This window comes from Chelonia mydas, chromosome 1 (assembly GCF_015237465.2).
Source record: "Chelonia mydas isolate rCheMyd1 chromosome 1, rCheMyd1.pri.v2, whole genome shotgun sequence".
Taxonomy (NCBI): domain Eukaryota; kingdom Metazoa; phylum Chordata; order Testudines; family Cheloniidae; genus Chelonia; species Chelonia mydas.
The window spans coordinates 47,019,695-47,042,867 of NC_057849.1; the positions used below are offsets into that span (position 1 = coordinate 47,019,695).

The 23,173-nt window shown below is 43.4% G+C and overlaps 1 protein-coding gene across 1 annotated transcript in view; it reads right to left on the reverse strand.

Annotated features, from left to right (window-relative positions):
• The window catches only part of LOC114020591, a 53,855-nt gene that overhangs the window by 17,140 nt on the left and 13,542 nt on the right, over window positions 1-23,173 (reverse strand). Inside the window, exon 2 of the mRNA XM_043545650.1 lies at window positions 3,949-4,176. Coding sequence (XP_043401585.1) covers window positions 3,949-4,176 — 228 coding nt within the window. The remainder of the gene's footprint in view (window positions 1-3,948; window positions 4,177-23,173) is intronic.

Consider the following 23,173-nt stretch of genomic DNA (forward strand, 5'->3'; position numbering starts at 1 on the left):
TAAAGGTATTTACATCAGTCAGCATTATTATAAAGATACAGGTTACAAGAAATAAAAATTAATATTTAATTTTATAAATACACATGAAATAGCCTTTAAAAGGAGTAGGGGAAGGAAACTGCTGCTGCTTTAGCTTCAGGCCTTGCTACACTAACAAGTTTTGTTGCCAAAAACTGGCCTTTGGCGACAAAACAGCAAGAGCGTACACACTACAATGGGACTTTTGTTGCGAAAAACGCCCAGTTTTGGCGACAAAAAAATCTTCCACCCCATGAGAGACTTTTGTCTTTCCCCCCCCTTTATTGTCGACAAAGAGCCAGTGTAGACACTGCTGATTGTTTTGTCGACAGAACTGGCTTCCGCCAGTATCCCACAACGCCTGCCCTGATTGCTCTGCTCAGTGTTTTGATCTCTGCTGCCCTGCAGGCATGCGCCCCTCCCCTTTCAAAGCTCCAGGAAGTATCTGTGTGCTGCTCCGTTTGGGGAGCATACAAAGAGCAAATAATTGGAATCCTCCTGTTCTGCCCTGCACTAGGAACACAGCAGCAGGCAGACGGCTGCTGCAAGGGGAGGAGGACAGATTGCTGTGCTGCTTTGCCCTTACTCAGCACGGAGAGCTCACAGAGCTAGTCATGATGCTGCTCTTGGCAGCTGAGAGGGCTGTGGGAGAACTCGGAGAGAATCCCAAGATACGCAGCAGTCAGCTCTTCCTTCCCACAACACTGTTCTGTGGGATACATAACAACAGTGCATTGCTCACCCTGTCGATGATGTGTCTCCAATGTGGACATGATCTGTCGACAGAGGGAGCAAGTGTGAACACCCTTTGGCGATTTTTGTTTTGTCGACTTTTGGGTGTCAACATAAGTTTTATCAACAAAATTTGGTAGTGTAGACAAGCCCTCAGAAATGCTGGTACATTCTGTATGTCTACACTTAAAATGCTAAAGCTGCACAGCTGCAGTGACAACACTACCTATGCCAATGGAAGGGGTTTGCCCGTCAGGGTAGGTAATCCACCTCCCTGACAGGCGGTAGTTAGGTCAATGGGAGAATTCTCCCATCGATCTAGCGCTGTCTACACCAGGGATTAAATTGGTTTAAGCTACATAGTTCAAGGGTGTGGATTTTTCACACCCCTGAGCAACATAATTATACCAAACTAATTTCCTAGTGTACACCAGGCCCTAACACTGTCTACACCTGGGTTTACATCGGCATAGCTACGTCTCTCAGGATCGTTGATTTTTTACTCCTCTGAGAGACGCAGCTATGCAGATGTAAATTTTCAGTGTAGCCCAGGCCTCAGTTCGAAATTATGCACTCAAAAGAGCTGTAGAACTTAAACCGAACAATAAGGGGTATAGTACAATAAAGGGGGGAGAAAAGGAGGCCAATCCATTATTGTAAAACACTACATATTTCAGAAAAATCTTATAAAAACACAGCACATTTAAGTAACCTACGGCATGCACATTTCCAGTGGGCAAGTACTTCATCAAGTAATAGCACAAGTATGAACAACTGCCATGCTTTTATGTAATGGCATCAGGTTTCGCTATAGGCTGCACTATTAGGCTGGCATATTTATTTAGCTTATGAGTCATGCATTGTGTAAACATCATAACAGAGATACCTACAAACTAAGGAATTGTGAAAGAACTATAACATTTCCCACTTCAGGCTTCCACCAGAGTATCACAAAATAATGTAAATATCACAAAAGCTAGTTAGCCAAAGAGGGATTATGCACTAGCCAGTAGTCAAGCCTTTGTCTTTTACAAGTCAGCCAGTAGCATTTCATAACTTTTATTTGAAACAACACCATTCACCATAATCATGCTGCAGAACACTAACAAGAAAAGGTAACATCTGAGATAGAAATTATCACTTTTATTTCAGAGACGTGGCTTTTATGACCATCACTACAAACAATACACATCCGTGCCATGGAAATAGCAAATTTGAGGTCTTTCATAGATTTTTGCTATTCTTCAGAATCTGAGCTTTCTTGCAGAGGAGGGAACGGGGGTGGGAGGTGGGGTGGAAATAACAGTGTATATAGCCCTTTGTTTTCTAAAGACAGCTTTAAAAAAAAAAAACCAACAACAACAACAACAAAAACCCAGAGACATTGCCATCATGTCCAGTCTGCAGCCAAACAGAATGAAAGACTAGCATTGAGAAAAGAAGGGTGTTGTTCAGCTACAGACCTACAGCAACTTAAAAGACTAAGGCCACGTCTACACTACAAACTTTGGTTACCTCATATCATTGGTGTTGTCAGGAATCGTCTGCAGCAGAACCAGTCTCCGGGCAACATAAGGAATGCAGCTGGCATGCAGTAGGCTGCCCAGTGGCCACACTGCCTGATTGGTGGGAAGAGTCACCAGATCAACCCTTAAGACCAGCAGCAGCAGCATTTTGGCAGCTGCTCAAAGCACTCTCCCATGGCTGCGGTAGCTCCTGCTCCTGCCTTGTGCCCAGCCTTGCCCCTCTCTTGCCTCACTCCAGGTAACTCAGTTCTGACCCTTGGCTCCAATTCCTAACTTCGGACTCCAGCTCTGGCATTTGGCCTCTGACTCCAGCTCTGACCCTGGGCTCCTATTCCTGACTACCAACTCCTGCTCTAACCACTAGGCTTGATATTTCTGCCCATCTGAGTGCACAAATGTAGTCTGTTGTGGCTACAGGTACACCAGCCGTGGTTCTCATGGGTCAGTGCATGTGTGAAGCTGTGCTTTTCCTTGCTGTGTCCCCCTGTGGAGTGGTAAGGGTAGGGATGCAGCCCGGGATGCCATGTGGTATGTTGTGGGGACGGAGGTACAGGGAGATACCATGGAGTTCTCCAAGGTCTGCAAAGGTGAGTCTGGGATATTTGGACCTGTTGGTAAACCAGAGTCTGCAGCATTTTAATTTGCTCCCTGAAGAGACCCATTAAGTCTTGGTGTATCTCCCCCTCTCCCTGCTGGCATTCCTGGGCTTTCTTCTGTCCACTTTTTCCCTCTCCATGCCATCAGCCCTCCAGGCCCTTTGTTCACAGTCCAATGCAGGACCAGCTTGCAGGACCTCACTCGATATATCCTCCCTAGTCCTCTTCTTTCTCCTCATCAGGGTCAAGTGATCTGTGGGTGTGGAGGGGGGACCCCTCAAGGCCCCATAACAGCAACAGCTCCTGATTAAAAAACAGATCTATCATTGGGCTGACAGTCACAACAGAGAACAGGTTAGTTTCAAAACTCCCTTCCCTTACTCCCATAAAACTTTTAATACAAGACATGCTTATTGACACTTCAGCTTTGGAGCACCTCCGCACATCACCACTCTCCAGCCCATCAGGGTGAGTATGGCCTGCTGGAAGGCAGGGAATTTAAGTTGTATGAAACAATAACATACTGGTCCCTATTCCATGGGTACACATACAGGGCACTGGCACTGAATATTGGCATTATTTTCCCCAGGCAGTGGTGATTTTAGCTGCTCTCTTACTCCCGAGGGTAACAAAAGGCACAGAGATGACAGCTGCTACTGGTGTCCTGAAGCCGCATGGGCCCGTGTGTCGCTAGCTTGTTTACTGCAACAGAGACAGCACAACTCATCACAGGATGGCATGGGAGAGTGTCTAACTGCAGGGGAAGAAATAAGGCACCCAATTCCTAGAAACCCTCAGGAGAGGACTGCAGAGTATTTCCATGAAAGTTGCATTGAGATCTCTCAGGAGGATGCAAGGGGCATCAATCGCCATGTACATAAACTGCTCTGCCCCCTCCAGCCTAGGCTAACAGGGGAATGAAAAGCAGATACCAACCCTACCTCTGTTTGTTATACTGCTACCTCTTCTAGTACGAGTAAAACAATGAAAAGTCGATACCTGGGTCTTGTTAACTTGGGGATGGGCCATTTTTACATTTAAAACACTGTAAGGGAAAAATACAGGCATATACTTACCTGAGGTCCCTTCCCCTTCAACAGGCAAGTCCATGCTCAGCTGGCAGGACTGGCTAGACAGTGCAGGTGTCTCAGGCAGGTCCTGGCTCCTCGTGTCATCTCTCTCCCGCTCCTCCTCCTTCCAGTTCATGGCAGGGGCCTGTGGCTTGGGCTCCTCGGAGACATCCACAGTAGCGTGCAGGGTAGCGGTGGGGTCTCCGCCAAGTACAGCCTGCAGCTTGTCATGACCTATGAGAAAAGATTGAAAAAATTGGGTTTGTTTAGTCTGGAGAAGAGAAGACAGAGGGAACATGATAACAGTTTTCAAGTACGTAAAAGGTTGTTACAAGGACGAGGGAGAAAAGTTGTTTTTCTTAACCTCTGAGGATAGGACAAGAAGCAATGGGCTTAAATTGCAGCAAGGGAAATTTAGGTTGGACATTAGGAAAAACTTCCTGTCAGTGTGGTTAGGCACTGGAATAAATTGCCTAGGGAGGTTGTGGAATCTCCATCATTGGAGATTTTTAAGAGCAAGTTAGACAAACACCTGTCAGGGATGGTTTAGATAACACTTCGTCCTTCCATGAGTGCAGGGGACTGGACTAGATGGCCTCTCGAGGTCCCTTCCAGTTCTATAATTCTATAAAAGCAGCAGGTCTGCGGCTCAGCACCAGTTTGATTGTTGGCCTCTGTGGCCTCGTGGTATGCCTGCCGCAGTTCATTTGCTTTCATGCAACACTGCTGCTGAGCCGTCATACTCCTTTGCTTGCATCCCCGGACAATCTTTTCATAGATGTTGACGCTTCTACGGCTTGTCCATAGCTGTGCCTGCACAGCCTCTTCTCCCCACAGGCCCAGGAGATCCAATATCTCCTGTCTACTCCAGGCAGGAGTGTGTCTAGTATGTAGAGCTGTTATGGTTGGTTGGGCAGTTGCACACAAGGGAGAGCTGCTAGGTATGCATGCCAAGATGGGCAATCAGGAAAGGTATTTCAGAAATATGCAGTGGGCTTTAAAAGGGGGGATTGCTGCCAGTCTCCATGACCCCTGGACAGTGGTGTTTACAATTGTGACAGAAAGGTCAGCGTCCAGGGAATGGGGCATTTTGGGACAGCCGCTAGAGGACTGTTAGAGTCGACACAGGTTGTACAGTGTCTTCACTCCCCCTACATCAAGCTCAGTAAGTTACCACAGCACCACACTTTGGGGAAGGTGATTTTACTGTGTCACCATTTCAGGGTGCTTATATCAGCCAGACACAAACTGGAACGTAGACACATATGCACAGATAGGTTGACACAAGGAGACTTATTTTGGCCTAACTTTGTAATGTAGACCAGGCCTCACAGCGTTAACAGTTTCACAACATATCACATAAATTCAGCAAATGCATTTGTCCAGTGTAGCTAGATGTACCTGGTATGCTGGCTGACGTTTCACACCTTTGAATGAATGTTCCTTAGAAAGTTACTGACGGATCATCTTCATTTTTTATTTTTAAGCAGTGGAAGTACTTAAACAACTAGATGGGATCCAGGCTGTCTTGTTCTCCTCTGTAGGAAAAGGGGCAGAATGAAACTAAGGGCTTGTTTGCATGGCGGGGTAATGCACTGTGTGAGGGTGTGGTTTCTAAAGCAGGGGTTCTCAACCTTTTTCTTTTTGAGGCCCCCCTCAACATGCTATAAAAGCTCCAGGGCCCAGTGGGAAAGAGCAGGGGACTTGGGGCTCCGGGACGGGCCCTCAGGCATAGGTATAGTTTGACTTCTATTTTGGGGGGGGGGGGGGCAGGGACCAGCAGGAATTGAGCCAGCTCCACACAGCAGGGTCCAGGAAGGCAGTGCCACCTCCACCCCCTGACTCACCTCAGCAGGCCACCCAGCCTGTCTGGGTTGTGTGTGGTGGGAGCTCAGCTCAAACAATTTGAAAACTGCTCAGGGTGCAGGCACGGGGTAGCTAGGGGCTATGTGCAGGCACAGGGGTAGCTCAGGCAGGGGGTATCTAGGGGCTGTGTGCAGGCAGGGGGGTAGCTCAGGATGCAAGGAGGGGATAGTGAGGGGCTGTGTGCATCCAAGGGATAGCTCAGGATGTAGAGAAGGGGGTAGCTAGGGGCTGTGTGCAGGCAGGGGGGTAGCTCTGGGTGCAGGGAGGGGGTAGCTAGAGGCTAGAGGGGGATGCGCCAGGCGGCAGCGCTCCCAACCCGGGTGCTCCGGGCAGCGTGGCCAGCCCCAGTGCTCCCAGCCACCTTGCCTCCCTGAGGGAGGCGGGGCCGCCAGTCCTGGTGCTCCTGGCAGCGCGGCACCAGCACCCGTTGCCCTGCCTCCAGCAACCAGCTTGAGCCGGCAAAGCACTGGAATGCAGGGGGGTGCCTGGCCTGGGGGCAGAGCATGGGCAGGGCCATGCTAGGTTGGTTAGGAAGGCACAGACTACGCCTGTCTATGATATCCGCCACCCATGCCTGCTGTAGAAGAGGGCGAGACTCACTGCCAAAACAGAAACCTCAATATCTGCATTAAAAAAACCAACTGTATCCTGTCACAGCAGAGTCTTTGAGAAATAAATCTTCCTCTGAGGATACTGATTCCTTCAATAAAAAAACTTCCACATCATTCTGTGAACTGCAGCAAACCAGTCTTGTCTTTCTGAGACCTTCTTGATGCATTATACAGAAATAATAAAGGTCAAGTACATTTTCTTTGCTTTTCAGCTCACTGAAGTCACTTTGATCTTCTTCCTAAGACAATGTAATAGCAGAAACGCACCTTCTCATCCTTTCAGAGGTGCAGTTTTGTTAATGAGGGGCCCCAATTTTGCCCCCCATACTTGAGACTGTGTTAGGAGCAATGATGGTTCAGCTGGAGAATTCTGAGCAAGGACAACTATCTCAAAATACCTGCTCCAAGCAGGCTTTGACCACAATTTCTGAAGCGGTATTGAATATATAGTTTGTCCTTTTCTACAGTTTGACATAAAATTGTGTTTAATGCCAGTTCAGCTACACCCATAACTGGCACCCATTTTCAGCAACAAGTAATTTTGCTAGGTTTAGGAGTATTCTACTGCAGGCCTTTAAAATAATCTAAAGTCAATTATGTTATATCTGGTTCTACTGCATTTACAAACAAGCATTTTATACTGATTTTGGTAGGAAGCTGTCATTAAAATCACATCAGAAAATCCACGTGTAAAACTGAAGTATTTCATTCTCCCCCACCCCGGACTGGAGTTCTATTCTGTGACCATTTATTAAAAACTATTTTAAATCTGATAAACCCGACTGGGGAGAGAAACTCATTTTCAAAGCGACTTGGCTGTATTCATGGCAGTTTACTCGCAATCTGAAAGCCTCTCTCCTTTAGACTACCATCTTTAAATTATAAGCTTTTTACATGTAAGAAAGGGGGTATTTGTGAAACCAAGTTGACAATTTCCTCTTAAAATAAGAGTCTAAAGTTAAGGGTATTTTAACCAACAAGTGGAAGTGAGTACTAGTCTCTCTAAGGTTCTGATTGTGCAAACACTTGCACACCTGCTTAACAGTATTCACATGAGTAATATCATTGAAGTCAATGGGACTATAGACACAAGTAAAGCTAAGTATCTCATAAACGTTTGATGAATTGGAGCCCACATTTACAAAGAGACTGGAAAGAAATGCAAAGGATGTTAATGTATTAAAATTACAAATACTTCTTATTCAACAGTAGAATTCTCAGAGAAACTTCTACTACTTTCAAGATTTTTCATGTTTAAGATACAGAAACATGCGTGTGTCCACAAATATATTTTTATATACATAACTGACCCAATGTTCTAGTGACAAAGCAGACTGCTACCACACAGGGTTCCAAATCTGGGTGCCCCATTGAACAGGTTAACAGGCAACAGTAGCAACATTACGTCAACTCTTCTGAAAGGAGTTCATTCTCTTTACTCTTAAGTAAGCCCCTATTTGACTGATGCTCAGAGCACTCAACCTGGGTTGGCAAGACAGAAAATTCCCACAATGCAGGGGGCTGGGAGGGGGAGTTAAAGTGTGAATGGAAGCAAAGGAAAGTAAAATACTTAAAGTACCTGATTAAACATTGTGTTTTAAATAAGAAGACTTAGTAATAGAAGAGTAAAATAACATTTATTTGTACAGATTTAAACTAGGTACAGTACCCACATAGTTTAATGGCAATATTTGCAGTGTAAAAGCAAAAGCAACGAGGAGTCCTTGTGGCACCTTAGAGATTAACACATTTATTTGGGCATAAGCTTTGGTGGGCTAAAACCCACTTCATCAGATGCATTACCGAGTGGGGGGTCAGTGCTAATGAGCCAATTCAATTAAGAGGGAAGTGGCCTATTCTCAACAGTTTACAAGAAGGAGTGAATACCAAGGGCGGAAAAATCACTTTTGTAGTGCTAATGAGGCCAATGTAATCAAGGTGGCCCATTTCAACCAGTTGACAAGAAGGTGTGAGTATCAGCAGGGGGAAAGTTTTTGTAGTGACCCATCCACTCCCGGTCTTTATTCAGGCCTAATTTGATGGTGTCCAGTTTGCAAATTAATTCCAGTTTTGCAGTTTCTCATTGGAGTCTGTTTTTGAAGTTTTTTCAAAGTTTTTTTGTTGAAGAATTGAATTGGAACCTTAATTGAATTAGCTCGTTAGCACTGACCCCCCTCTTCCCCATTCGGTTGCATATGATGTCTTGTTCTATGACTCATGATACTTTGACTGAAGTATTTCACAGGGTGCACTACTCTTTTCATCCAAATGCAGAGAGTCCGAGTCAGGCCTTGTACACACCTAAGCACTTGCACAGCGAAAATAGCTGTAAAAATGAAACCTTTTTGATGCTACAGATCTGCGTCAGGAGTATAATCAGAATATTTTAGTACCAAAAGTAAGTTTGTAATTTTTTTCTCCTTGCTGTTAACCTGCAGGGCAAGCACAGCTAAGCACAGCAATGGTCACATAAACACCACCCTATACCGGAAACCTACTGACCAGTATACTTACCTACATGCCTCCAGCTTTCACCAGACCACATCATATGACCCATTGTCTACAGCCAAGCTATTAGATACAACCGTATTTGCTCCAATCCCTCAGACAGAGACAAATACCTACAGGATCTCTATCAAGCATTCTTAAAACTACAATATCCACCTGGTTAAGTGAAGAAACAGATTGACAGAGCCAGAAGAGTACCCAGAAGTCACCTACTACTAGATAGGCCCAACAAGGAAAGTAACAGAACACCACTAGCCATCACCTACAGCCCCCAACTAAAACTTCTCCAGTGCATCATCAAGGATCTACAACCTATCCTGAAGGACGATCCCTCACTCTCACAGACCTTGGGAGACAGACCAGTCCTTACTTACAGACAGCCCCCCAGCCCGAAGCAAATACTCACCAGCAACTACGCACCACACAACAAAAACACTAACCCAGGAACCAATCCCTGCAACAAACCCCATAGCCAACTCTATCCACATATCTATTCAAGGGACATCATCATAGGACCTAACCACACCAGCCACACCATCAGGAGCTCATTCACCTGCACATCTACCAATGTATATATGCCATCATGTGCCAGCAATGCTCCTCTGCCATGTACATTGGCCAAACCGGACAGTCTCTACGCAAAAGAATAAATGGACACAAATCAGATGTCAAGAATTATAATTTTTTTCGCAGGAGTGGGTGGGTGAAATTCTGTGGCCTGCGCTGTGCAGGAGGTCAGACTAGATGATCATAATGGTCCCTTCTGACCTTAATATCTATGAACATTCAAAAACCAGTAGGAGAACACTTCAAACTCCCTGGTCATTCAATAACAGACCTAAAAGTGGCAATTCTTCAACAAAAAAACTTCAAAAACAGGCTCCAATAACTATAATAACTCCAATAACTATAATTAATTTGCAAACTGGACATCAGCAAATTAGGCCTGAATAAAGACTGGGTCATTGCAAAACCTAAAACTAATTTCCCCCATACTAATTTTCCCCTGCTGTTATTCACACCTTCTTGTCAACTGTTTGAAATCAGCCACTCTCATTACCATTACAAAAGTGATTTTTTCCTCCCTAGGTATCCTACCGCTAATTGAATTGTCTCGTTAGACTGACCTCCCACTTGGTAAGGCAACTCCCATCCTTTCATGTGCTGTGTATTTATACCTGCTCCTGTATTTTCACCTCCATGCATCTGATGAAGTGGGTTCTAGCCCATGAAAGCTTATGCCCAAATAAATGTGTTAGTCTCTAAGGTGCCAAAAGGTCTCCTCGTTGTTTTCATCAAATCAAGATTACTATTATGGAAATATAGTTTCACTGGATGTACAGAAAATTCCACACATAACGCATAACCCTCGTTCAACTTTAAAAGAATAGACCTAATAGTATTATCTAAAAATTTAAGGATCCTGTTAAGCACAAACCCTGTCTGGCTTCCATGTCACAGAAAGATGCAGAAGCAGATTTTTTCTCAGGGCTTCTGCAGCTTTCCAAATTATGGAAACTTTATGTTCATTTTTTTAAAAACAGAATTGAGTCCTAATGACTCAGAAAGACAGATGCATAAGAGCTGCTGCAGTAAAGCAAAAATATTAGCACCGAACAGAGAAATGAAATAAGCTGATAGGAAAACACTGAATAGACTTACCAAAAAGCAGAACTGTCTCCTTACAAAAAAATAATAAACTCCATCTCTTTCAAAAAGTGTGACGGCTTGAAGTGTCGCAGAACTAATTTTCTGATGCTACAGTTTCCTCCCCAAATGTTCAGCAACTATGCATTCTACTGACAAAATGTGAGTGGCACTTCATTTGAAGAATAGTTGGTGTTCGACTAACCAGCACAAAGCCCAAAAAGTCACACTAACTCATTTTAAACTTTAATATGCTAAAAAACATAATAAATCTAATCAGGATCTAGTATTTATCTGAACTGACCAAGGACCTCTGGGTTGTGTTCTGACTGTTTCACAAGTGAAGACTCTTCTTTGCCTGATAACTTCAGCTCATCATTCTGTGGCACAGGCTCCTCCGAATGGTAGAGTCAATGAATTGCAATTAGGGAAACAGGTTTCAGAGTAGCAGCCGTGTTAGTCTGTATCCGCAAAAAGAAAAGGAGGACTTGTGGCACCTTAGAGACTAACAAATTTATTAAACAGCTCATCATACAGCTCATCTAAAGAAAACAGAACCGAAAGTAAAAACGGCTGATCTGTTTTTAGCTATGTTTGTACTTTAAAAACCGCTAAGTATTTCAAAAAAAGAAAAGAAGTACTTGTGGCACCTTAGAGACTAACCAATTTATTTGAGCATAAGCGAAGTGAGCTGTAGCTCACGAAAGCTTGTGCTCAAATAAATTGGTTAGTCTCTAAGGTGCCACAAGTACTCCTTTTCTTTTTGCGAATACAGATTAACACGGCTGTTACTCTGAAACCTAAGTATTTCAAATAGGTCTTTATTACTTTATAAGGACATTTTAAATCTTATAAAAGGAAACTTTTTAATCTTGCTTGATAAAGTGGTTCCAAATTATTTTGTCAGTTAAAACTGGTGGTTGCTTAATGCGATTTTGGCCAGAAAATAAAATTTAGCACACTTTCCCTTTTGCTGCCTTTCAGTACTACTAAGAAAAAACTTAGCATTGGAGGGAGAGGGGTTTAATCACTGCACATTGAGAGGAGGTTTTCAATGAGCTATCCACAATGACATTAATATCTTTTTCATGAGTGATTACAGTTAATTTAAAACTCAGAAATATATCTAAGTAGTTCAAAGTCATTTCTTGCAACTAACTTTACCTTCCATTTGTCAATACTGAATTACATCTGCCATCATGTTGCCCATTCACCTGATTTATTAGGTCCCTTTGGAGTTCCTCACAATCTTCACTAATCTTGAAAAACATAAATAATCTTTCTCACCTATAAATTTAGACTCCTTACTTTCATTTACAGATCATTTATTAATGCATTAAAACCAGCCCCAGAGCAGATTTTTAGGAACCCTAATATTAGCCGCTCACAATACTGAAAATTGACCATTTATTGATACTCTGTTTTCTTTCTCTTACCAGTTACTAATCTATGGCAAAACTTTACCTCCAAACCCATGATTTCTTAGTTTTCCTAATAGCATCTTGTTAGGAACTTTTTCAAAAGCTCATGGAAAGTCCAAATAAATTATGTCTTCTCCTTCTTCCACTATTTTGTTGACATTGTCAAAAAAAATGTAGTAGACTAGAGAGATTTTCTTTTACAGAGCCATGCTGGTATGTCCTTTTTGAAAATCTAATTATTTCTTCAACCAATTTCTCTTTTACTGAAGTATGGATCATGGGTCTGTAAGTGCCAGGATCACTCCTAGTGACTTTTGGAAATCGTGTGGCATATAGAAGGGTGCAGGTAAGCTGGTATGGGCCAGTATGGTGTACCGGTAAAAAGTGGCCACCGGTATCAGCCCGTAGTCAGCTGTACTGTGGCCGCACTTTAAGGACCCTGCTTAATGCGCTGCCATGGCAGCGCTTTAACATCGTTGCCCCTTTTGCCCCCCTCCCTGGGCGGCCGACGGGGTGGGGGCAAAAGGAGCAGCTGCCCTGCGGCTGGCGATTTAAAAGGGCCCCAGAGCCCCAGGCCCTTTAAATTCCTGCTGGAGCCCTGGACAGCGCGGGCCAGGCAGCGCAGATGGGCTAGCTGGGGGATGCTGACTGGAGCCAGCCCCCGTATCGGTAAGTGTTGAATGTTACTTTCACCCCTGGGCATATACAATATTTACTAGCTTCCAATCTTTTGGTATAGTAGCTGATTTTAATGAGATTTCATATTTTTGTTAGCTGCTCAGCCAATTAATTCCTCAGAATTCTCAAATTAATACCATCAGGTCCTAGTGACTTGTTGATCTTTATTACTTTATTCTTGCACCTAATTTTTGATTAGTGCCTAATCTGTATTTCTTAAAAAGATTATTAATCTCCCCAACATCCTTTGCAGTGAAAACCCAATACAAAGAAATCATTTAGTTTCTTTTCAATATCCTTATTCTCACTGTGAAGGAGTGGACTCACGGCTGTAGTGCCTCCTGATGGCCAGAGGTGGTGTAGCAACTCTGTCCCCTTCCAACAGCACCCCATTCTGATGGCTGCTCTGGTCTTCCAGTGGTCTACCATGCTGTGAGTTGGCCCTCTGGCCAGGTCACAATTTAATCCGCTCTTCTCAGGGTAACAAGAATTCCAATGAAACAATGTCTAATACCTTCTATCAGATCTTTGGCCATGACTCTGGGCCTCATGGTCCTGACTCCCTTTTCTGAGGGCTGCCATCCTTGTGCCCTTCTCCAGCCTCACACCACCATACCACTGCTGGTAGGGAAACCCGGGCCCTCTCACTACAACCAGGTTTCAGTCCAGTGACCCTGTAACCAGCAGCAAAGGTATGCTCAGTTCAACTTGTTGCTGCTGCTTCCCTGGGTTTCTTCCTACTCAGTCTCTCACTCCTTCCCCTCACAGCCTCTCTAAGCTCTCTCTTCTCTCAGGGTTGGGACTCTCAAGACCCTCCCCTGGAATCGGCTAACAAAATCCCAGCATAAAAGTATAAACAAAAGCCCACTTCTGACTTCCTTGGGCCTGCCTTTACATCCCTCTCACTTAAATGCCTCTCAGGCTCCCTCCCTGGGAATCCAGCTCCTGCCCTTTTGCCATGTGTTGGAATTATTAATAATATTTGAAATTACTAACACTAATTTAACCATAAATTCCTTTATTAAATCCCAGTGTACTTATATAGTTGCTCCTAACATGCCTAAGAAGCCTCAGTAATAAGCAATTTACTACATCCGAACAATAACAAAACATTTATAAGCATTTGATCAAGATACTTACAAACAGGCTAATCTCAGGGATGCTTAGATCCATGTTGATTGACTCCAACATGGTCAGGCAGGTATTAGCAATGAACTCTAACAGAGTTTACTTTTTATAACCATCAAGAAGCAAGTGATGTCATTGCCAAGTACTGATGTCAGCTACAAACCAATTTGAGACAGTTCACCCTTATTTCCAGTCTTCATCCAGATAAGATTTACAACCTCCTTTCTTCCCAAGGCCTTTCCTTCCCTCCTTCTCACTAGCCAAGATTTTCCATTGCACCTGAATTCACACAGGAGATAACAGTGGTATGTGGGGTGGGAAGGTCCATGGCTCATTTTAAGACACATTCTCTTTGTCTTATTTAAAACCATCTTCAGACACCCCTATTGGTCAGAGGCCTTCTTTTTAGAAACTTTCCCTTATCTCATTAGTTATTCTTTGAGCCAGACAACCTCCCTACTTCATTCCTTCTGGCTTTAGAACTTCTTATTTTCAAGGCCTTCCTTCTACCTGCTAGTCAAGGCCTTTCTTTATAACACATATTTCCTTAAGATAAATATGAAATTAAAGAATTAGAGTTATCCTACTTTCCCCACCTTAAAACCCTACATATTACATCAGGTTTACTACATTAAGCATTTTAACATATTTTTTTTGATTTTGCAATATTTTGTACAACTACTAAACTTGACAATACAAAATCAAAATTACAATGATCACAATTGTATTGACAACCACCAAAGCTTTGAATGACCATTTTAACCGCAGATATAATCCCATGCATATTCCCATCAGGAGGGCTAGTTAACTCCTGAATTCCCTCTTCCTGCCTCTTCAGCTTTTAAGATCCAGGGTCAAGGGGAAAATACTAGGCCCCAACTTCAGTACTGCTTTTGCAGCCTCCTCCTGTAATCTGAATTCAGCCTGTAATTCAGTTAAATTACAGAAAAACGGGCATGGCATATAAAGTCTTTCCATTTATCACTACAGTAAATTTTAGTATGAAATACAATCAGAATAAGAGTCTTTGGATCCATACCAAAAATGGTTACTTCTAGCCACCACACAATATTTACCATTCCCAGCATAAGCAGTTTTTACTTCACCAGTTCCCTAGCATCTCAACCAGACTGTGCAGTTTGGAGACTGCTCCCCCAAAGTGAACCTGCAGCCAGCAACTCGGTCTGTAAAACATTACACCTGCACATGTAGATGTCCCTTAGGTGCGAGCAACAGGACAAATCCGGGGTTTTCCAGACCTTGTAATTATCTTGCCTCTGTATTTGAAGAGGAAAAACAAACTGTTTTCAAACCTTATGAGTTGCAATGTCTTCCAGTACTCTTACTGGTAGTGCTTTAACAATGGTTTGAATGACCTGGTGTTCTGTAATTACTGGGATTGACAGCATGAGTGGGATAAGGAGTTCCATATCCTTTTCACAGTTTACCACACGGTATTGGACCCTTGTGAGGTTTTTTTTTTGTTTTACACCAATCAATATTCTCTTTGCCATACCAAGTTTTCAGTTTCTCTGTAGTGATAAAAGAGGGCAATTTACCTTGCTCTGAATCAGAGAGAGTGGCTTTGATTTTGTCTGCTGCATACCTTCCATACACAGCACATCATGGCCCTGGCTATTGTCCCTCTTTTATGAGCCTCATTGGTCTGGTTGATTATTTCATTCACTTTAGGCTGTACTTTCTTAAACAAATTAACTATTTCATGAGTATTAGATACATTCAAAAGTTCTTGATTAATGGAGTTCATTGCTTTGCTCATATATTGGGCTTAATATGTCCATAGCCAGCTTGTGCTGGAAGACTCATTCATGTCCCACATGGTCTTAATCACCACCTGGTTTCAGAGTGATGCTCCGTCTCCAAACCACATTGCCACATCACTGGAGAACAGGCTCCGTTGGCTTCACCTTTGAATTGATCCGGATGCCTTTACTTTTGCATTTCTAACCAAGTCATTCCGTAGTCCTTTATCATTTTGCCATACAATTGGCCAAGCTCTGGTAGACATAAAATCCATTTGGTAAATGCAATGAAATCAAATTAAGCAACAGATACATGTTTAAATAGATCATTGTACAGCACTTCTTTAAGGGGCCTTAATACCAGTCCATTACTGGGTCCTGCCTCCAGCTTGGGGCGTTCTGTGTTTTTCTTTTCACTGTCTGGTATTTGTGCCATGCTCATTTCTACTTTTCCTGATTCCCAAAACGTTCATACTGCTAAGCCCTGTTTGATTAAATTTTACAGGGAATACAAAACCTGTGTACTGTCCCTCATGGCTAGCATACAAATATGGAAAAGGTACCATTCCCCTAAACAGGGATTGATGCTATGATTAGCAATCATTATACAATCACCATGCTTTTTGCCTGTCCTCCGGCCATTTGTAGAATTGTATGAGATATCCAATGGCATTATCTATTTTGCCCCATAACTGAATTGGGCTTCCAGCTATCACTTCAATAACGGAGGCTTCCTCTTATCCCCAAACTCAAATTATTTCTGCATTTATTGAGTCACATCCTCCACGCACAATCAGACCCGCCTTTCTGTACACTACCAACAGTCTGAAAAATAAAACAGTTTCTGGTGCTCCCTCAGTGGGAGCATCTGAACAGTTTTAACAGAATAGCAGGTAGCCATCAATCCTTGCTTTAAGATCCTGCTTCAGACCAAATAAACTGCACGGCTGGCCTTTTTGTAGTATATAATAGGGGCCTCCCCACGCTAGTGCTAGAAATGGGTTTTTTCCCCAGGGTTAACTGCACCATCACTCTACCCCACACTTGCCAATTTAAAGTATGTCCTCATTTTGGCATGATCATCATGCCCCTGCTGCTGCGCACTAGACACATACACATCTTGTAACTTTTCCCCCAACTATCTTACCCATTGTTCTGTGACCAACTTTCCTTCATTAGGTTTGGCGTGGGAACAGCAAACCAATGTTCTGGGAGTCATTTCCCTGCCTGTCATGGCAGTAAAGGAAAAGATCCCCTTTATTTTGGACTCCCCCCCCCCCCCTTAAAGCCATAAGAATAAGCAATTTTTCATCCCAGTCTTTGCCTGAATCACACACACCACTTTTTTCACCATTGTTTTGATTTTTCTGTTTGTCTTTAATTCCCCCAAGACAGAAACCTGAGGGTAATATGCTTTGTAGTCAATCTGCAATCTCCCTCTCAAGGATCCCTGAAGTGTTGGGCCTGGATAAATCCATGGTTTGTTCTTCCTGGTGGATTGTTTTTAGCACAAACCAGGCAATTGTTAAGAATTTTTACTTAAAACACACACACACACTTGGGCCACCAGGCTATCAATAATTGATAAATGGCATCAGCATTTTGGTGGGCCCCTGTGGCACGTGAAGCACCAGTCTTAACATTTCCCTTTTAAGGGGCTGTGGTGGAATCCAGATCAGGTAAGGTAAATCATCCCTACACTGAGCAACCAATTTTCTGATTTACCATTTAGCTGGTTTAAGTCCCCATGCATTATTTTTTGTTTAAGAGAAGATGCCTCTGGATCATATTCTTGTAATGTCAGTGTTTTCTGTTGGTGCTCAAGTGGTGACAGCAAGGACTGGATAAACAGAGGGAGGGACCCACACCAGATCCCCTGTCAGCCTCAGCTTCTTTTGCAGCTTCATCCACTCCACTGTTTTCCTTGCTTACTTCCCCATGTCTGGAGTGAGTTTTTACCTTAACCACATATATATCACTGAGACACCCAATTTACTTGCTAGTTCCCATACACAGGGCAGAAGGGCTTGAGAGCATAAAGGCTTGTGATCTACACTGCAAAATAAATCCATACTCCACCAAGGGAGATATGGAGTCAAGGCATCACGGACCCACTGAGAGTCTGAACATTTTAGAGCAGCTGGCGTTTGTCCTTTTACAGTGATGATGCCTCTGCTACAGCAGCCAATTCAGCATACAGGGCTGAGTGTGTACTACATCTGTACTGCACAGGTTCAGCCTGAACGGAGGGAGGCCAAATGGAAAATCCTATGATTGGGGTTTTTGGTGACAAGAGGACCCATTACAATATACTGTCAGACCCTCACACTGCAGCCCATCAGAATTTAAAATATGTATTGCACATGAGATAAAAGGGTTGGGGGGCCCCTCTTGAAAAGCAATTTCTTGAGAACACTCAGAGTACCATCAATTAATAACCTTGCTGCAAAGGTGAGGGTTGTTTAAGAGGACAGATTGCAATTTGGTGTTCTTCCAGCAGCCAGACCTCTAGGTCAATCTAAGACTAGTCACTGTGCCATCTTTAATTTTACCAGACAAAAAATTCTTTACAGGAGTATGAGCAGTGTACAGTTTTATGCATCCCAACTCCACCAGATATCTGAAATGTGTCATGGCCCATCACACAGCCAATAAAGGTTTTGCATAGTACATTTTAACTCCTTTCAGTATGCTGGAAGCATAAGCACTAGGTTTTTCTCCGTCAGGATAGCCCTGAGTTAACACATCTGAGATGGTTACAAACAATCCAAAAGGTTCTGTACTATCTGGGGGGCTAGATACTGAAGCTTGCGCCAAAACCTCGTTTAAATTATACACTGCCTATATTCCCGCTCTACCTTTTTCTGCAAGAGCTGGTAGAGGGGTGCAGCAGTGGCTATGTAGTCACGGACAAAATTCTGACACGGCCCTTCGTGCCCAGCAGTGATCACAGTGCTGTTTCTGAAGTAGTGACAGACAGCACCAAAAGTCATGTTAACGTTTTCTTTGTCTGAAGCTCGCTGGCCAGATTCACTAACTGGGTCTTCATTTGGGGTTTGGCTTCAGTCCAGCTTTCATCAAAACCTCACACTGGGCTTCCAACACTTTTAAATGGCTTTCCTTGTCCCCAGGATATCATCTACATATTGCACAATATTTAACAGGTTTAATGCTAAGTCATTAGTTGGATGTATTTCCAGGTTAGGGCTTTTCAATCTTTTTATACAATTACTTGAAGTTTCAATTATTCTTTTTTATTTACAAAACACCATATAGATTTTAACTCACTAATAACATTTACTTTACACCACAGTTAACCATAACTTTCGGATACGATTTTTAATGGTTAAGCACTTTTTCTTTTTTTAACGTATTCACTTATCTTTCTTCTGGGTTGTTTTCTGCTTCCCAAGTACACAGCTATCTGAAAAAAAATACAACCTATTGTGGCTCCTCTTTGGAGTCCTTATTGAATTTTAATTAAATAGTATGTTTTGTTTACATTTCATTTACCCTTTTTACAGTATACACTGCATAGTCCAAAACACACAGTGGTAATAGTAGCTACCCCCTTATCTGTTGTATAATTTGTTTGACTATGAGGATTCCACCCAGTGTCACTGTACCAAGTTGTACTGCCATAACTGGGTTTTATCATCGAACCAAGCATTCTCTTCTTTAACACCAACATTTCCACAGCCCATGACGGCTTAATTCCTTCTCAACCCTGCAGTATTAATTTATGTAAAAGTTCCTTTTAACTCCTCACTCTCTTTCCTTAAATCACTTATCTCCCAAAGTAACACATTCATCAGCCGATTCCTCTCACTGGCACTGGCTTTATCTTTGTGGTTTTTTGCACTCATTTACCGTTCTCTCCAGGGTCGCTCATGGGTCTTATTCTTTAAGCTGTAAGTGGCACTCAACGTTCCTCCGCCGTGCTCTGCCATGCACTCTTTTAAATAGGTATCTGAAGTACCTCCTTCTATTCCTCTTATGTTACTGAATTTCTCTTTAGGAGAGGAATTATAGTAGCCCCAGAGGATGTCACTACTTCTTTAGGCTGGGGATTTACAGCAACTGAACTTAAGGTAGGATCCCTTTGTGGGTTGCCAAAATGTGGGAATTACTAATATTTGGAATTATTAATATGGAAAACCAAACACTAATGAAAAATTCCTTTATTAAATCCAAATGATACTTATATAATTTCTCTAAACATGCCTAAAAAGCCTCAATAATAAGCACTGGCATGTGGGGTAGGTAGGGCCATGATGGCTCATTTCTCTTTGTCTTATTTAAAACCATCTGCAGTCACCCCAATTGGTCAGAAGCCTTCTTTTGAGAAACTTTCCCTTATCTCATTACTTATTCTTTGAACTAGACATCCTCCCTACTTACTTACTTCTGGCCTTATTATTTTCATGGCCTTCTTTCCACCTGCTAGTCAAGGCCTTTCTTTACAACACACATATTTCCTTAATCAAACTTAAACTAACTCTAATTCTTTAATGTCATATTTATCCTACACCAGGGCTTCACACCTGAGCCTGCTCCACCCCAGTGACTGTTCTCTGTCGCTCCTGGCCACTTGCCAGACTCAAGGTAGGGTTCCCAGCTTTCTACTTGCACAAAACCAAACACCCTTGCCCCGCCCCTTCTCCAAGGCCCTGCTCCACCCCTTCTCTGAGGCTCTGCCCCTGCTCACTCTACCTCCATCTGTCGCTCGCTCTCCCCACCTTCACTCACTCACTTTTAACCGGGTTGGCTTGGGGGTTGGGGTGCAGGAGGGGGTGAGGGCTCCGGCTGGAGATACGGGCTCCAGCGTGGAACCAGAAATGTGGAGTTCAAGGTGCCGGAGGGGGCTCCAGGCTGAGGCGGTGGGTTGGGATGTGGGAAGGGGTGATGGTTTTGGCCGGGGGTGCAGGCTCTGGGGTGGGGTCAGGGATGAGGGGTTTTGGCTGCAGGAGGGGGCTCTGGGCTGGGGGGTGGAGCTAAGGAGTTTGGAGTATGTGAGGGGGCTCCAGGCTGAGGCAGGGGGTTGTTGGGGTGTGGGAGGGGGTATGGGCTCTGGGCTGGGGGTGCTGGTTCTGGGGTGGGATCAGAAATGAGGGTGCAGGACAGGGCTCCAGGATGGGGCAGGGGTGCTGGGGGGGGGTTATTCATAAATGGAAAAAGATAGAGTTGAGAGCTAGAATTGGTTAAATGGAATCAATTACATACAGTAATGGCAAAGTTCTTGGTTCAGGCTTGTAGCAGTGATGGAATAAACTGCAGGTTCAAATCAAGTCTCTGGAGTACATCCACAGCTGGGATGGGTCATTCCATCCTTTGCGTAGAGCTTCAGTTTGTAGGAAAGTTCCTCCAGAGGCAAGAAGCAGGACTGAAGACAAGATGGAGGAGCTGCAGCAGTCTTTTATAGTCTCTTGCCAGGTGGACTTTGCTTTCTTTGTCCCAAAGACATGCTATCCAGCACATGGCATAGAAAAACCTTAGAGTTCTGTTCAAAGGCAGGTCCCTGCTTACCTCGCTGAGTCACAAGGTGTATCTGCCTTCTCTCAATGGGACAATTGTATAGCTAATAGTCCTTAATGGGCCATCAAGCAGTGCGGATACCAAATTGTCTGGGGTGTCACCCAGAAGCATAGCATAAGTTTGAAATACAGACAGTATAGAGCCAATATTCATAACTTCAACTAAAAAAATAGTACACATATACAGATAGCATAATCATAACCAGCAAACCATAACCTTGCCTTAGACACCTTATTTGACCCCCTTTATACAAGATTTGGTGCCACTACAGGACCTTGGTTGCACCAATGATCTATAGGGTCCCAGTTCATGTCAATAATGTCACAAGGGAGTCAATGGTGCAAGCTCTGGACAGTGCTTACCTGAAGCAGCTCCCAGAAGCAGCGGCACGTCCCCACTCCAGCTCCTACACAGAGGCACAGCCAGACGGCTTTGTGTGCTGCCCCGTCCACAGGCGCCACCCCGCAGCTCCCACTGCCCGCAGTTCCCAGCCAATGGGAGCTGCGGAACTGGCGTTTGGGGCGGGGCAGCGTGCGGAGCCCCCTGGCTGCCCCACGCATAGGAGCTGGAAGGGGGACATGTTGCTGCTTCTGAGAGCTGAGCGGAGCCACAGCAGGCAGGGAGCCTGCCTTAGCCCCGTTGCCCCTGCCAACTGGACTTTTAACAGCACTGCTGACCGGAGCCACCAGGGTTCCTTTTCGACCAGGTGTTCCGGTCGAAAACCGGACACCTGGCAACCCTACTCTACTCAGGTAAGAATCCCAGGGCCTTCTCTCGATAATCTCAGAGACATCAGACTCTCTCCCTACCTCCTTCTGTGCTAAACTTCCTGCCTTTATAGTCACTACCCAGCTCCTCCACAACTGGGTTTCATCCCTAAGCTTGGCCTACTTCCAGATGCAGCCAGATAACATTACTGGCCTCTCAGGCCCTCATTAACCTTTTCAGGGCCGGGGGTGGGTGGGTGGTACACAACCCTTAATTGCCCCTTACCCTCCCTGGGAGTCCAGAATACCTACTTGTTTCTGATATACTTGTAGTTTAAAAATATATCAGAATGAACAGATGAACCAAAACCATAACTTTTGATTCACAATTTAAAAGTTAAATAGTCTTAATCATAATTTTTCACATTACAAAACATCCATTATTTTGAAGCCGCTCCCTAGACACCTCAAAAGATTGATTAAAATGTAAATTTACATAACTGAATGTTTGGAAGTTGTCAGAAATGCATTCACAGAGAGCCTTCAGAGGACTTATTTCAATGGCTGTTTACACAGGTGAACCTTGCCACAGACAGCAGGTGGCCTTAAGAATAAGTTTTGCAACAGTAACAGATGGATTTCCACTTAAAATTCTTCACGTAACCATGTTGCTAACTGAAAACTATCAAAAATTATAGCAAATTGGTATAGCTATTACATCAAAATCAATCAGTTTAAATACATTGTTTTAAAAATAGAGACAGCAGTTTTAAAAGTATGTAATTTGCAAATGCTGATAAAACTATAAACTAGTCTTATCAAACTATATTAACAGCAAAATCTTTGAGGAGCTATTCATTAAGAGTACAGCACAGTCAGTTTTCAGAGGTACGCGCAAAACAAAAGTACACAACATGAAGACTATGCCTATCAGCTACTATTTTGGTGAGTTTGTATACTTAGAAGGATGAAAAGTAAAGATTATTGTCTGTACTTATTTGAAAATGGCTGACATCTTACAGTCAATAATTCGTGGCTTTTTTCTCCTTTCAACTGTTACTTAAAAGGAAATAATTATCACTAGTAATATTAACAGAAGATAATTAAACATGTATAGAAGGTATATATTCTCATCCAAATAGGGGAAGGAAATGCAGAGAAATCTCTTACACCTCGACAAGTATAGCCATGCCATTGTTGCAGAAAATTTATCTTTAAAAGAATATTTTAAAATGTTTATTCATTTTCATATTCATTTGTTCATTAATCTGATCTGGTTGTGACAACACGTATGTGTACACAGCCCATAAAGTGTAGTGGTTTAGAGATCTTATTTAACAGAAATTCTCTCTCCTCCACCCTGCGGT